This window comes from Caretta caretta, chromosome 2 (genome assembly GCF_965140235.1).
Source record: "Caretta caretta isolate rCarCar2 chromosome 2, rCarCar1.hap1, whole genome shotgun sequence".
In the NCBI taxonomy this organism is placed as follows: domain Eukaryota; kingdom Metazoa; phylum Chordata; order Testudines; family Cheloniidae; genus Caretta; species Caretta caretta.
Window position 1 is genome coordinate 194,836,573 of NC_134207.1, and position 12,884 is coordinate 194,849,456.

Consider the following 12,884-nt stretch of genomic DNA (forward strand, 5'->3'; position numbering starts at 1 on the left):
TGTTTATGGGGAGCCCTTCCCAAGCATGAGGGACAGCCTGGAGCAAAACAGGAAGGTACTTGTTTGGAATTTTCAAACAAGTGGGCCATGTAGGCTGGCATTATGGGGATAGGAGGCAGGAGTGACATTTCAGTAGTGAATGAGTGGGGTGGGGATAGGATGTGAAGAGCCAAGAAAGTGAACACAGGTAGCTTATGTTTAATGAATTAGTAGGGGGAGCCAGTGGAGGGATGGAAAGGAGTGATGTGTTCAAAATGATGGGCTAGGAAAATTATTTTTGGACCAGCAGTCTGCATAGATGAGTGGAAAAAGATTGCATTTGTCCGTTTCAGAGAGAAGGATATTGCAGTAATTGAGGTGTGAGATGAGAGCCTGGATAGATAGAAAAGGTCGTATCCACAAGATGTCATGCAGAAAGAAATTGAAAAATTTAGGGGTAGCCTGGAAATGAGGCTAGAGTGAGGGCCGAGTAAAAGATTACAGCCACGTTACAGTCCTGAGTGACAGGCTAGTGATGTCTACAGTGATTGAGAAAAGGGGGGGGAGGAGGGGGAGAATGAATAATAGTCTGTTTTAGCCATATAGAGTTTGAGCTCATAGCTACACATCCCTGAGGAGCTGTAAGAAAGGCTGAGATTTTAGTTTGGACAGAAGGAGACAGGTTTGGAGTAGAGAGGTAGATCTGAGAGTCATCAGCATAGAGAGAATAGTTAAATTTGTGATTGTGGATGCGATTACCCAGGGATAAGGTGTAGCGGAAGAAGAGATGGGGACCCAAGGTCAGAGCCTTGTGGAATCTCCCTAGAAATTTGGAGGAGGGTTGAAGAGGGTCCTCAAAGGACATACTGAAGGACTGATTAGAGTGGTGGGAAGAGAACCAGAAGAGGACAAGATTTCAGAAATGGCATAGTTGGTAGCATCAAGGGTGGATTAGGGGTCAAGGAGGATAAGAGTGGAGTCCGGGTTCTGAGCTTTGAGGAAGAGGTTTTTGTAGATTTTTGTGAGGACTGTTTCAATGCAAGAAGCAGGATTGGTGTGGGTCTAGGATGGAATTGGAGGAGAGAAACTACTGACAGCAATTTTAGACAGTGTATTCAATGAATTTAGAGATGAAATGAAAATATGGCATTAACTGGAGAGATAAATGGGGTCAATGGTGGCTTTTTTAGATGGAAGAGACTTACACATGCTTGTATTGTGAGGGGAAAGAGCCAGAGAAGAGCAAGAGGTTAAGGTCGGGATGCGAGTTGTCGTGAACGGGTGGGATGGGGTTACTGCGGAAAGTGGATGGTTTAGAGGTGAGCAGAAAAAATACTTCTGAGTATGTGATGGAAGAGGAGCATTGTAGGAGGGGAAGTGAGGACAATCCAAGGGGAGGGAAAGGTCACACATTTTGTTAACTTTCCCCTCAAAGAAATTGGTGAGATCCTGTGCAGAGAGAGGTTTTGAGGAATAAGTCAAAGGTGGCAGAAGGGCAGCTGGGATTGTGGGCATGGGATTCATCTAAGTTAAAGTAGAGCTGTTTTAGCTAGAAAGATAGCATGAAGGAAGAGAAATTCATAATGGATAAAGTCAGACTGGTCATGGGACTTCCTCCAGAGATGCTCTGCATAGCAAGAACAGGTTTCAGAGTAACAGCCGTGTTAGTCTGTATTCACAAAAAGAAAAGGAGTACTTGTGGCACCTTAGAGACTAACCAATTTATTTGAGCATGAGCTTTCGTGAGCTACAGCTCACTTCATCGGATGCATACCGTGGAAACTGCAGCAGACTTCATATATACACACAGAGAATATGAAACAATACCTCCTCCCACCCCACTGTCCTGCTGGTAATAGCTTATCTAAAGTGATCATCAGGTTGGGCCATTTGCTGGAAATGGCCCAACCTGATGATCACTTTAGATAAGCTATTACCAGCAGGACAGTGGGGTGGGAGGAGGTATTGTTTCATATTCTCTGTGTGTATATATGAAGTCTGCTGCAGTTTCCACGGTATGCATCCGATGAAGTGAGCTGTAGCTCACGAAAACTCATGCTCAAATAAATTGGTTAGTCTCTAAGGTGCCACAAGTACTCCTTTTCTTATAGCAAGAACAGGAGCAGAGGAAGCAAATGTTGGGGGTGATCCAGAGGGGTTGGCAGGGCAGACCTTGCAATAGGAGAGGGACGCAAAAGTTAAGGGTGGGAAGCATGGAGAAAATAAACAACCATATTAACGGAAAAAAGGGAAGGGGGCACTGGAATGGAAAAGTCATTAACACTGATGGAATGGAGGTCATGGGTAGTGACAGATTGAGGGAGTGAGGTGGCTGATGGACAGTGCTGAAAAAGGGTAGGAGATTAGATCAGAGAGGAGGAATTTGGTAACAGATAATAGAAAGCAGTCCTTGGTGTAGACAGTCCAGTGAAATGTCATTTTGATGAGTTTCAGAGTAACAGCCGTGTTAGTCTGTATTCGCAAAAAGAAAAGGAGTACTTGTGGCACCTTAGAGACTAACCAATTTATTTGAGCATGAGCTTTCGATGCATCCGATGAAGTGAGCTGTAGCTCACGAAAGCTTATGCTCAAATAAATCGGTTAGTCTCTAAGGTGCCACAAGTACTCCTTTTCATTTTGATGAGTGGGAGCATTGAACCAGGGCTGCAGTTTGAATGAAGAGTTGAGATCAAGGAAATGTGCAGTTAAAGGGTTGGATTGGGTCATCAACATGGAAGCTGAAGTCATGGAAGATGAGTGTGGAAGATGGTGAGGAGAGGAGATAGAGATCCAAGAGTCAAAATCAGTGGGAGAGGCTGATGGGTGGACTGTAGATCAGGGGTGTTCAACCTTTTTTTTTTTTTCCTCTGAGGCCCCTCTTGACATGCTATAAAAACTCCAGGGCCCAGTGGGGGTAGGGGAGCCTCGGGACAGGGCATTGGGCATAGGTGTAGTTTGACTTCTATTTGGGAGCGGGCCACGCAATCATTTTACAAGGATGAACATGGGGGTGCTGGGTGTTCCCCCGAGGTACAGAGCATCAGTCAGAGATTACTGTGATCCTTCTAGATATCTCAAGAGAAAAGATGTAGGAGGATGGGTGTGAGATTAAGAATGGTGGTATGAGAGGGGTAGTGGAGAATGGTTACGTAAGGTGGAGTGGGTGGGGGTGAAGAGAGGGCCAGGATTTGCGTAAATGTCACCAGAGGGGACAAGGTTGCAGATGTGGGACTTAGGTTTTTGCTGGTGGGAGGAGTGGGAAGCTCAAGGTAGAGAGGATAAAAGTAGGCAGAAGTGGTGGGGAACTGTAAAGGGATAAGGGGAACTACAAAGGTGGGATTGAGCCAGTGGAGATGAGAGGAGGAAGATGGATGAGGCACACTGCATAAGTGATGTGAAGTCTGTACTTCTGACTATGCTGTATTTACCGGTTATGTGAATAAACAATGCTCTGTATCCAGTTTTGTCAAACCAACACTCCTGATGAGCAATAAAAACAAGATTTTTAAGGAAAACTGCCCTCAATTTACTGAACCTGATAACTGTAAATGTTCCAACACTTTTAAATGACTCACCGGAGGAAAAATGTAATTAAAAATTAATGTTTATATTAAACTTAAGAACATTAAGTATTTTTGGGAGGGAATATTTTGTATTTCTTGTAGGGGACTAGCTGTAAAGTATTTCTGTCCATTTCTCTTTTCCCCCTGCAAAAAATCAGGTTTCTGTTTCCTGTAATTCCACCTTTTGCAAGGCCTGGTACTGTTTCTGCTCTTTTGGGCACATCATGCCATGGCACACACTCTCCTTAGTACTTACGGGTATCATAGAGAAGGCTATGTCAACACTACAGCCGGAATTGACTTTCTGAGATCAATCCGCTGGTAGTCGATTTTAGCGGGTCTAGTGAAGACCCGCCAGATCAACAGCAGATCGCTCTACAGTTGACCCCGGTACTGTACCCCCGACGGGAAGAGTGAGGTAAGAACCGTCGACCCCTCAGTGGAAACTCAACCTAAGGTACATCGACTCCAGCTACACTATTCACATAGCTGGAGTTGCATAGCGTAGGTTGACTTACCACGGTAGCGTAGACATAGCTGAATAGAGAGAAGCAGACACATTACAGGGAGCCATATTGGATTGTGGCCGCTCAAAGCGGGGATGTAAAAGTGATCCTTCAGCCCTGATCTAGCTCAACTCTTAAGGGAAAGCTGATAGTTTTGAGCACTGACGGCCTAAATATTCTCTTACTGTAATACTTGCTTTACACTAATACTCTGAAGACTAACATTTTAAAGTACTTGCAGATGTAAAATGTTACAGAATTTGCCAAGTATTATGTTGAGGTAATGTGCTTTCACTTTCAGGAACTTGCTCTGGGGAAGTTAGTGTCACTTTAAGGGTCTCTTTTTTAAAGAAACCAATTTGTTGGTTGATAAATTGCAGACATAGAGTATGCAAAGATGGTGCATGTTCCTTGGGTTTTACGTACTGTCTCATGGAGACAAGGAGCTAAGAAATCTGATATTAGTAAAAACTGTCAACACAATTCTAATATACTAACTCTGATCCAATAGACTACATTTTAAAAGGATAACTTACAGATTTTAGTTTGTCTTGTATTTTCTACTTTTTATTACAGATCAAACAAGATGTAATGTGTGGATTTTGGATGGTGACCTGTATCATAAAGGTCTCCTTAAGTTTGCAATGGAGGCTAACTCTCTAAAGGACACTCTGGTTATGCTGGTCGTAGACATGTCTAGGCCTTGGACTGCACTGGATTCCTTACAAAAGTGGGCAAGTGTTGTAAGAGAGCATATTGACAAATTAAAAATTCCTCCTGAAGAAATGAAAGAAATGGAACAAAAGTGTGAGTATTTTAAAAAATAGAAACTGTTGAAATTAAATCTACTTAATGCTTTTTTGAGCTATTTAACTTATGATGTAGACTGTTTTTATTCTTTGGAAACTCAGCAAAGTAACTATCTTGAGTTAGGTTTCAGAGTTAGGTTATCTAAATTGTTCTATTAAAGTACCTTCAATGCACGAGTAGTATTTCTCTGTTTAGAAAAACTTTGAATTAGCATAAAAGTTGTAACTTCTAAAAGCCTTGATCTTCAAAGTTTTTTCTTGTAGTTCTGTTCAGACTGCAGAGCTAGGTAGATATCAGGCATTGGGGTTAAAAGGCAGCACATAGGCACTGTTTCCGCCTTCATCGCTTAGGTAATATTAATTGTATTTGCTCAAAGACCTTGTCTGCACTAGAGAATTTTGAACTAATGATGTCTCTGTTCAGGCTTTCATGATGTAGTAAAAATGCCTGAGCCCTGTCTACATTAACTTTTGCACCATTGATAGCACTAGTGCTGGTGAGCATCAGCTGCTAAGTCAGTTAGATGTTGCAACACCAGGTGGAGCAGTGCCTAAAAACATTTAAAAATCTGGGCCTAAGTGACACACTCACAGTGGTACAGGAAGTCTGTGGCAGAGCAGAGATTTGAACCCAAATCTCCCAATCCTAGGCGAGGGCCCTAACAGCTAGATCATCCTTTTTAGGTAGAACTGTGCTTTGCTAAAGTGTACAGTACTGCAATAGTTGACACAGTTCTGGAATTGAAACCTTAAGTTAAATGTTAAGATGGACTACTCGTTTATATATTTGGTTAAATATCTATAGAGACTTTGTATAAGGATGGATTATCATTGTGAGTCGCATTCAATCATTCCTTCAAGGATTTTCTTAAAGAACTGGCTTAGTGGCTCTGATTTTTATAGGGAAGCCCAAAACCAGCTCCGGGATCTGGTGTTATTCTTTGGATTGGAAGCATTATGGAGGCAATGTTTTCTACCTCAAGTAAAATAATGCTGGAGTCTTTGCCTCTGATTACCTAATAGTGTCCCTTACTGGGTGAATGTCACTGAAAGGCTATAAAGTGTTCCATCTGAAAAATAAATTTTGCCTGATGTCTTTAGTGCTTCTCTCTTTATTGAGCACATCTGGTTCTTGTGTTTGCTTGATTGCCTTTTTAGTATGTAGCCTTTCGGTTGCCTTCAAAACTACTATTTACTACTTATTTAGCTCGTTAGTTACATTGAGTCACTATCTTCAGGATAGGGCTGCTTGTTCTAACTGAGCTAGGAAGTTGCAATAAATTAGGGAAAATAGTATTTACACATCAAAACCACCATTTAAAGATTATAATTGATGTCCAGGTATGGCCTAACTAGTTCTTCTCACATCATCTGGGTTTTTGTATTAAGTGATGTATCACTTTACATTCAGAAAAAGAAATGAAGTATACAAGTTAGGGAAATAATTAGATTTTAATTTAACGGGGGGAAAAGACCCTGTCAACATTGCATTTAAAAACTTTGATCTTTAGATTTTCCTCACTTGTGTACTTGATTTCTCAATTTCAGTGGCATTAGTTTTTGTGTTTTTGTTTTTTAATGTTTTAAGAAAAGGACAATGTTGGAGCAGCCTTTAACTAGGGCAACATGTTCTAAATCATTATAAGGTAAGGATGCCATAAAATACTAGTTAAAAAATAATTCCTAAAGTTCATGTGCTCAGTGGTTATTTTAGCACTCATAGTCTTAAAAATATTGAACTAATTTTCTTAGGTTATTTTTTCTTCCTCATTGTCTTTGTTTTATAGTCCTCAAACGTAGACAACTGAAGCTGGAAATGTGAGTTACAAAGGTAAAACATATGAGGAAAGCATTTACCCTACTTTCCTGTTCAGATGGATGAACTAGTTGTACTTATGTTCTCTTTTTTAAAAAAATAAATAATCTTTAAATTGAATAAGACCATGGATAATTTCATTTCCAGAAGTGTCTGAGAATTATGAGCAATTGAAAATGTAGAGCAGTGGTCCCCCAACTTTTGAGGATTGCAGCCCCTCTGCCCCTGTCTGTGCCCCCCCAGAGCCAAGGCCAGGAGTGGGGCCATGGCTCCGTGGGGGGTGGGAAGGACAGCAGTAAGGGGGCCACAGCTGGAGGTGGGGATGGGGATGGGGCTGAGGCTGGGAACAGGAACAGGGACAGGAACGAGCTGCGGCCAGGGGCCAAGGCTGGGGGCGGGAGCAGAGCCGCGGCTGGGGGTGGGAGCAGAGCCGCAGCTGGGCTGTGGTGGGGGCCAGCAGCTGGATGCTGTGCTGCTCTGGCCCCAGGCTGGGAAGAGAGCTGTGGCCAGGGGCCAAGGCTGGGGGTGGCACTGGGAACTGAGCTGCAGCTGGGCCATGGTGGGGGTTGGCAGCAGGGCCCCTGGCCAGGTGCAGAGCCCCACCAAGGCTGGGGATGGGTCAAGTGTGGAGCTGGGGCCACGGCGAGGCTGGGTGGCACTCCCTGCCTGCCCCCATAGGGAGCCCGCCACACTGTCCTGAATGTTCCTCCGTGCCCCCCAGGGGGCACACCCGACAGTTTGGGGACCTCTGTTGTAGAGGAAACTTGAACACGTATATTTAAAAATGGATTCTTGTCAGCAGACATTGTTATCCCTATGTTAGTGGATCCCATCCTTTTATTATAGTAAGAGTAATAGTGACTGCTTTAGTTAAATGCTTCCATTCTCCAACTATTTTCAGTCACTTCCTGGAACTTGCATCTACTGACCTAAAATTTCATGTTTTTTATTTAAGGTGAATGTGTGTTGGTTTTTTGTTTTTTTTTTAAATAAATGAAACTGCTCAACCATTTCTTAGTGCGGGGAAGGGGGCACATAGGGAAGGCTTTCCTACTGTATTAAAAATGTGGAGTAGGAACTCTAGCTGCATAGCAAAAAGTGAACTATAGGATATGCTTAGGTTAGTCTATGGCCAGGGCTTATTAGAAGTCCTACCCTCCATCCATGCAAAAGTGTTGAGAGAGGGCTCTTGTGGCCCTCCTAAGGTTCTGCTAGAGGAACAGGAAATGAGCTCTTCTTCTGCAGACATTGGTTCCATTGCTGAACATTTTAAGGGTACATCTACACTGGGATAAAAGACCCGCGGCTTGCCCAGGTTGGCTGACGCAGGCTTGTGGGGCTTAAAAATTGCCATGTAGACATTTGTGCTTGGGCTGGTGCCTGGACTCTGGGACCTTCCACTCCCCCACGGGATCCCACAGTTGGGCTCCAGCCTGAGCCCGAACAGCTACACATCAGTTTTTCAGTCCTGGAACTGCCCGCAAGCCCCAGTCAGCTGACGTAGGCCAGCTGTAGGTGTTTAATTGCTGTACAGGTGTAGCTTAAGTGTGTCTCTTCTCTGCAGAGCTAACTTGAGTGATTAGCACCTGGGTCAGCTTAACTCAGGTGTGAGCAACAACACTGCAAAGCCATATTCAAATTACTCTCCTCACTGGTGCTGCATTCATGTATCTGTATCGCTCGGACTTCTAGGGGCCATCCCATTGTGCTGCAGTAAGTTGAACTGCACTCATTCTTTCCCTGGGAGAACTTGTCTGTAACTTTTGGGGCCACAGAGGGAATTGTGGGCAGGCATTTGAGGACTGTCAGCACTTGAGTTGCATCCTCATTGGAAGGTGGGTGGGTTATCAGCCCAAGTGAAAACTTCACTTGTATTTTAGACTATATTTCCAGATGAGCCAGCTAACCTAGGCTGAAAGAACCACTATGCTTGAATAAGAGGATTTTATATAGACAGGAGGATGGTTTGGGGCAAGACTTGAGTAGGAGTCTGAGTTTGCATGAAGATATACTCTTAAGAACTTCACAGCAGAGCAGCTTTCTTTCAGGCTCTCAAAGGCCACAGGAGAGTGTAGGAGAAAAGCTAGCTCATCTTGGAGATGAGGCTTGGGAGGCCAAAGAGTTCTTGAAATGGTTTCACATAGAAAAAATGTTACATGCTGGGCTCAAAGTACAATGATGTAAAGCTCCAGCAAGTTCCTGTTTAAAAAAAATAATATTCTGCTTGGGTCATAGTGCTTTTCCATGCAAATCCTGGGTTGTTTCAGTGACACCCATGACCCCTTCCATAAGATCTGGCCTGTCTAGAGTCACCATAGTTCAGACCTGCTAAGGAATGTAGGACTGCAGATGAGCAAGACTCCATCTAGCAGGTCTATAGCTGGAGCAGGAGCCTTATGGAGCTCTCAAGCTCTTCCGGAGGAGGGACTTTACTCTGGTGGTCTTAAGAAGTGTGAAAGTAGGTTCTCCACAGCACCTGTGTTTGCAGGAGAGGTTCTCCCTCCTGTGAACATGAAAAGTATGTGGGACAAGGCATTTTGGTAGTGTCCACCTAAATATCTCCAAATCATGGAATTGGGGATTGGGAAGAATCTAGGGAAATCAGTTTAAAAAAAAAAAGTTTGCATGGCAAGTAAGGAATTGAGTAAGCTTTTACTATGCAGCCTTCATTATGTCCCTTTGAGCATATTTATTATTGTAGCTTTTAATTACCTGATCATACATAATTTCTCAAGCTGAGTCATTTGTTGTGTGCATGTACTCTACTATATACCTTACAGTCCATGAAACTCATTTACATGAAAAACACACTATAATCAATACTTATGATATACAATAAATGAATCATAAAAATGTAGAGCTGGAAAGGACCTCAATAAACTATCTAGCCAACCCACACCCATACTGAGAAAGAACCAAGTATACCTAGGTCATCCCTGACAGGTTTGTCTAACCTTTTCTTAAAAACCTTTAAAGACGGGGATTCCACAACATCCCTTGGGAGCCTATTCCAATATTTAACCCTCCTTATAGTTTTTTCCTAGTATCGAACCTAAATCTCCTTTGCTGCAGATTAAGCCAATTGCTACTTGTCCTACCTTCTGTTCTCCATGTCCACTGTTGATCACTGTCCTCTTCATAACAGCGCTGAACATATCTGAAGACTGTTATCAGGTTTCTTAAGACTAGTTTTTTAACCTTTTCTCATAAATCAGATTTTCTAAATCCTTTATCATTTTTGTTGCCCTCCTCTGGACTCTCCACTTTGTCCATCTCTTTCCTAAAGAGCGGTGCACAAAGTTGCACACGGTACTCTAAATGAGGCTTCACCAGTGTCAAGTAGAGTGGAACAGTTGCCTCCTATGTCTGTCTTAAGACACTTTTGTTAATACATCGCAAAAAAAGTTTAGTATCATTCTGTAACTGAATCACATTTTGTTTTTTGACTCTTATTCAATTTGTGATCCATTGTTACCCCCAGATCCATTTAAGTGGTACTAGTGCCTAGCCAGTTATTCCCCATTTTGTATTTGTGCATTTGATTTTTTTTTCCTAAGTGAAGCACTTTGCATTTGTCTTTATTGAATTTCATCTTATTGATTCAGGACCATTTCTCCAATTTGTCAGTCATTTTGAATTCTATCCTCCAAAGTGCTTTCAACCCCTCCCAGCTTGTCGTCATCTGCAAATTTTATAAACCTACTCTCTACTCCATTAACAAAAGTATTGAATAGTACCAGACAGACCCATGTGGGACCCCACAAGATACATTCCCCACCCCCTCCGCCCAGTTTGACAGCAAACAATTGGTAATTACTTTGAGTATGGTCTTTCAATCGGTAGTACTCCCACCTTGTAGTAATTTCATCTAGACAACATTTCCCTAGTTTGCCTATGAGAGTGTCATGTTGGGATTATGTCAAAAGCCATACCAAAATCAAGATATATCGCATTTGCTGCTTACCCCCATCCACTACACCTGTAACCCCGTCAAAGAAGGAGATTAGGGTGCTTTGGCATGTTTGGCTCTTGACAAATCCATGCTGGCTGTTCCTTATAACATTATTCTCTAGGTGATTACAAACTGATTGTTTAATAATTTATTCCAGTATCTTTCCAGGTATTGTGAAGCTAGGCTGATTGGTCTATAATTTGGTAGATTCTTTTTGTTCTCCTTTTTAATGTACTACGTTTGCCCTTCTTCAGTCTTCTGGGACCTCACCTGTCCTCCATGAGTTCTCAGTGATAATAGCTATTGGTTCTGAGATTGCTTTAGCTAGTTAGTTCCTTAAGTACCCAAGAATGAATTTCATCAGGGCCTACTGAGTTGGATACATCTAACTTACCTAAATATTCTTTAACATCTTCTTACTGTATTCTGGCTTGTGTTCCTGCCTACTTGTTAATATTGTATTAAGCATCTGGTCACAGTTAACCTTTTTAGTGAAGACTGAAACCAAATAGGGATTTAACACCTCAGCCTTCTTGATACTATCCATAATTAGCTCTCCTTCTCTGCTAAATAGTGGACCCACGCTTTCCTTCATCTTTTGTTTGGTCCTAATATGCACCTCTACCCCAATATAACGTGGTCCTCAGAAGCCAAAAAATCTTTCCGCATTATAGGTGAAAACGCGTTACATTGAACTTATTTTGGCCTCAAGCATTTCCGTTATTAATACAGTATTTGACACAAGAAGTTTTATTCTTGGTGTTTTTTTAGAAATGGTGCATCTGATGATGTCCTTCACATCAAGCCCAGGGTCGGGGCTCTCAGCCGCACGCCCCTGCCGGGGTCGGAGCTTGCGACCCCCCACATAACCGGGTCACGACCCTCAGTTTGAGAACCAATGTTATAGACAAGACAGAAAACCATTTTTGCTTCACCGCGTTGTATCCGAATTTGTGTTATATTGGATCGCGTTATATCGAGGCAGAGGTGTATTATAGTACATTATCTATCTTGTTGCCTTTTATGTCCCTTGATAGGTGTAACTTATTTTGTGCCTTTGCCTTTCTGATTTTGTCCCTATGTGCTTCCGCTATTCTATTTTATTCATCCTCTATAATTTGTTCATGTTCCTATTTTTTGTAGGATTCCCTTTCGATTTTCAGGTTGTTAAAGAGCTCCTGGTGGAATCAAATTGATCTTTTACTATTCTTCCTATTTTTTCCTTCTCATTGGGACAGTTTGCTGTTGTGCTTTTAATATCTCATTGAGAAACCGCCAGCTCTCCTGAAGTCCTTTTTCCCCCTTGATATGCTTCCCATGGGACCCTACCTACCAGTTCTCTGAGTTTGTTAAAGTTCAGTTTTTTTAAGTCCTTTTTCCTTATTCCGTTGCTCTGACCCGGTTTTCTTAGAATCATGAAATCATCATTTCATGATCATTTTCATTTAAATTCCCTTCTAACTTCAGATTCAGCCAATGCTTCCCTGTTAGTCAGAATCAAGTCTAAAATGGGTTCCCCCTCGTTACTTCCTCCACCTTCTGAAATAGGAAGTTGACTCCAATGTATTCCCAGAACTCATAGGAGATTATTTTGCCATATTACTGTACCAACATGTACCTGGGTAGATAAAATGCCCCATTACTATCCAGGTCTTGTGTTTTGGGTATGTGCTCTTTGTTCTAGAAATGCCTCATCCGTGTCTTCCTCCTGATTTGGTAGTCTATACCCCTACCATGATGATGCCCCTAGGTTTTTCCCTTTTGTCTTCACCCAGAGAATTTTAATGTAATTGAATAACATAAGAGAATAGTGGTCAAAGGGTATGAATAACATAAGCTAATAGTTGTGAATTATAATGTCCTGCTGTACCAGCAAATTTTTATGAAATTAATCTCATAATTAACCATCTCACTGTCTGAAATGCAGCTAAAGCAGGCGCTGTGGCTGTTGTGAAAATGTGTTTACAAAATTAGTAAAATACATAACTTTAAGAAAAGAATATGCATATGTACAAAACTGAAAAAAGTTTGAATGTCTAAGGTTGTAGAAAATATGGTGTTTTTGAGGAATAAAATGTGGTTATGTTATTAGACTATTGCATGCGTGCAGGAGGGTAGAGTTGAGGGTACAACCTTATGGTGTTATCACTTACTAACTTTGGAATGCCTAGTCATGCCGCCTTAAGCTTTTCTTAATGTTTTAAGTGAAATTTATACTGCTAAAATTCAATCTCTACACGAAATTCTTATCTTTTTATC

The 12,884-nt window shown here is 41.9% G+C and overlaps 1 protein-coding gene across 1 annotated transcript in view; it reads left to right on the forward strand.

The window, feature by feature from the left end:
* Positions 1-12,884, forward strand: part of DYNC1LI1 (dynein cytoplasmic 1 light intermediate chain 1) — a 58,060-nt gene that overhangs the window by 18,356 nt on the left and 26,820 nt on the right. Inside the window, exon 4 of the mRNA XM_048838671.2 lies at positions 4,625-4,855. Coding sequence (XP_048694628.1) covers positions 4,625-4,855 — 231 coding nt within the window. The remainder of the gene's footprint in view (positions 1-4,624; positions 4,856-12,884) is intronic.